This window comes from Mus caroli, chromosome 13 (genome assembly GCF_900094665.2).
Source record: "Mus caroli chromosome 13, CAROLI_EIJ_v1.1, whole genome shotgun sequence".
Taxonomy (NCBI): Eukaryota; Metazoa; Chordata; class Mammalia; order Rodentia; family Muridae; genus Mus; species Mus caroli.
In genome coordinates this window covers 63095686-63096966 of record NC_034582.1, presented here as the reverse complement: position 1 = coordinate 63096966, position 1281 = coordinate 63095686, and the positions used below count along the sequence as shown (strand labels likewise).

At 38.9% G+C, this 1281-nt stretch overlaps 1 protein-coding gene across 1 annotated transcript in view; it reads right to left on the bottom strand.

Annotated features, from left to right (window-relative positions):
* LOC115029072 (zinc finger protein 724-like) overlaps window positions 1-1281 on the bottom strand; it is a 13399-nt gene that overhangs the window by 1526 nt on the left and 10592 nt on the right. The window contains exon 4 of the mRNA XM_029468234.1: window positions 10-476. Coding sequence (XP_029324094.1) covers window positions 10-476 — 467 coding nt within the window. The remainder of the gene's footprint in view (window positions 1-9; window positions 477-1281) is intronic.

The window sequence follows — 1281 nt, the reverse complement described above, 5'->3', positions numbered from 1 at the left end:
TGTTGAGTGTACATTAAAAGTCTTTCCACATTCATCACATTTGTAAGGTTTCTCTCCAGTGTGAATTCTCTGATGTTTAGAGAGCGTTGTGCGAACACTAAAGGCCTTGCCACATTCTTCACATTTGTAGGGTTTCTCTCCAGTATGAACTCTTCGGTGAACAATAAGTCCTGAACAATTAGTAAAAGCTTTACCACATTCTTCACATCTGTAGCGTTTCTCTCCAGTATGAATTCTTTGATGCTTACCCAGATATGAAGAACAGTTAAAAGCTTTGCCACACACTTCACATTTGTAGGGTTTTTCGCCAGTATGAATTCTTTGGTGCTGTTTAAGGCTGGAAGAATAGTTAAATGATTTGCCACATTCTTCACATTTGTATGGTCTCTCTCCAGTATGAATTCTTTGATGCTGAATAAGGACTGAGTTCCTATCAAAGGCCTTTCCACACTCTTTACATTTATGGGGTTTTGATCCTGTTAAAAAAGTATTGAAGTATCAATAAAAGCATACCATTATATACTTTATACTATACTTTAAAATATACTTTATATTTATACTGCTCATTCTTTTTATTTTATTTTGTTTTGTTTTGTTTTTGTTTTTTTTCAAGACAGTGTTTCTCTGTGTAGCTCTGGGTGTCCTGGAACTCACTTCGTAGACCAGGCTGGCCTTGAACGCAGAAATCTGCCTGGCTCCCTCCCGAGTGCTGGGATTAAAGGCATGCACCACCACGCCTGGTTGCTCATTCTTAATATGAATACTGTATTACATTTTACCAAAAATAATATAATCACCTTAAAAATCAAATAAAAACGTTTTGGTTAATCTAGGAGCAGCATAAAGCTTTGGTAAGGGAACATGTCTGTCAGTAAACACAAAAGGTACACAATTTCTAGGAGTGCTCATTTAGAAGGTTATAACAACTATTAACCAATGAAGAGAAAAAATATATACGGCTTGAAATCAGGAATAATAATTTTATAAGTAAATGATAACAATATTGGCAATAGATCTATAATATAGGTACCTTAATGTGTTACATTGTCCATCAAGAATACAATAATTGCCTTCCGGTCCACTCGAGCACTGGGGGTGCCTTGCCAGAGGAGTCTCCAGACACCCACAAGGACTCGCACAGGATTCCCCACGGGATCCTAAGACTTCTGGTGAGTGGAACACAGCATCTGCTCCAATCCAATTGCATTAACTAGGGAAGCAGGCAACTGGGCTTGAGCTGGGGCACAAGTCCCTTCCGGTCCACTGGAGCACCGGGGTGCC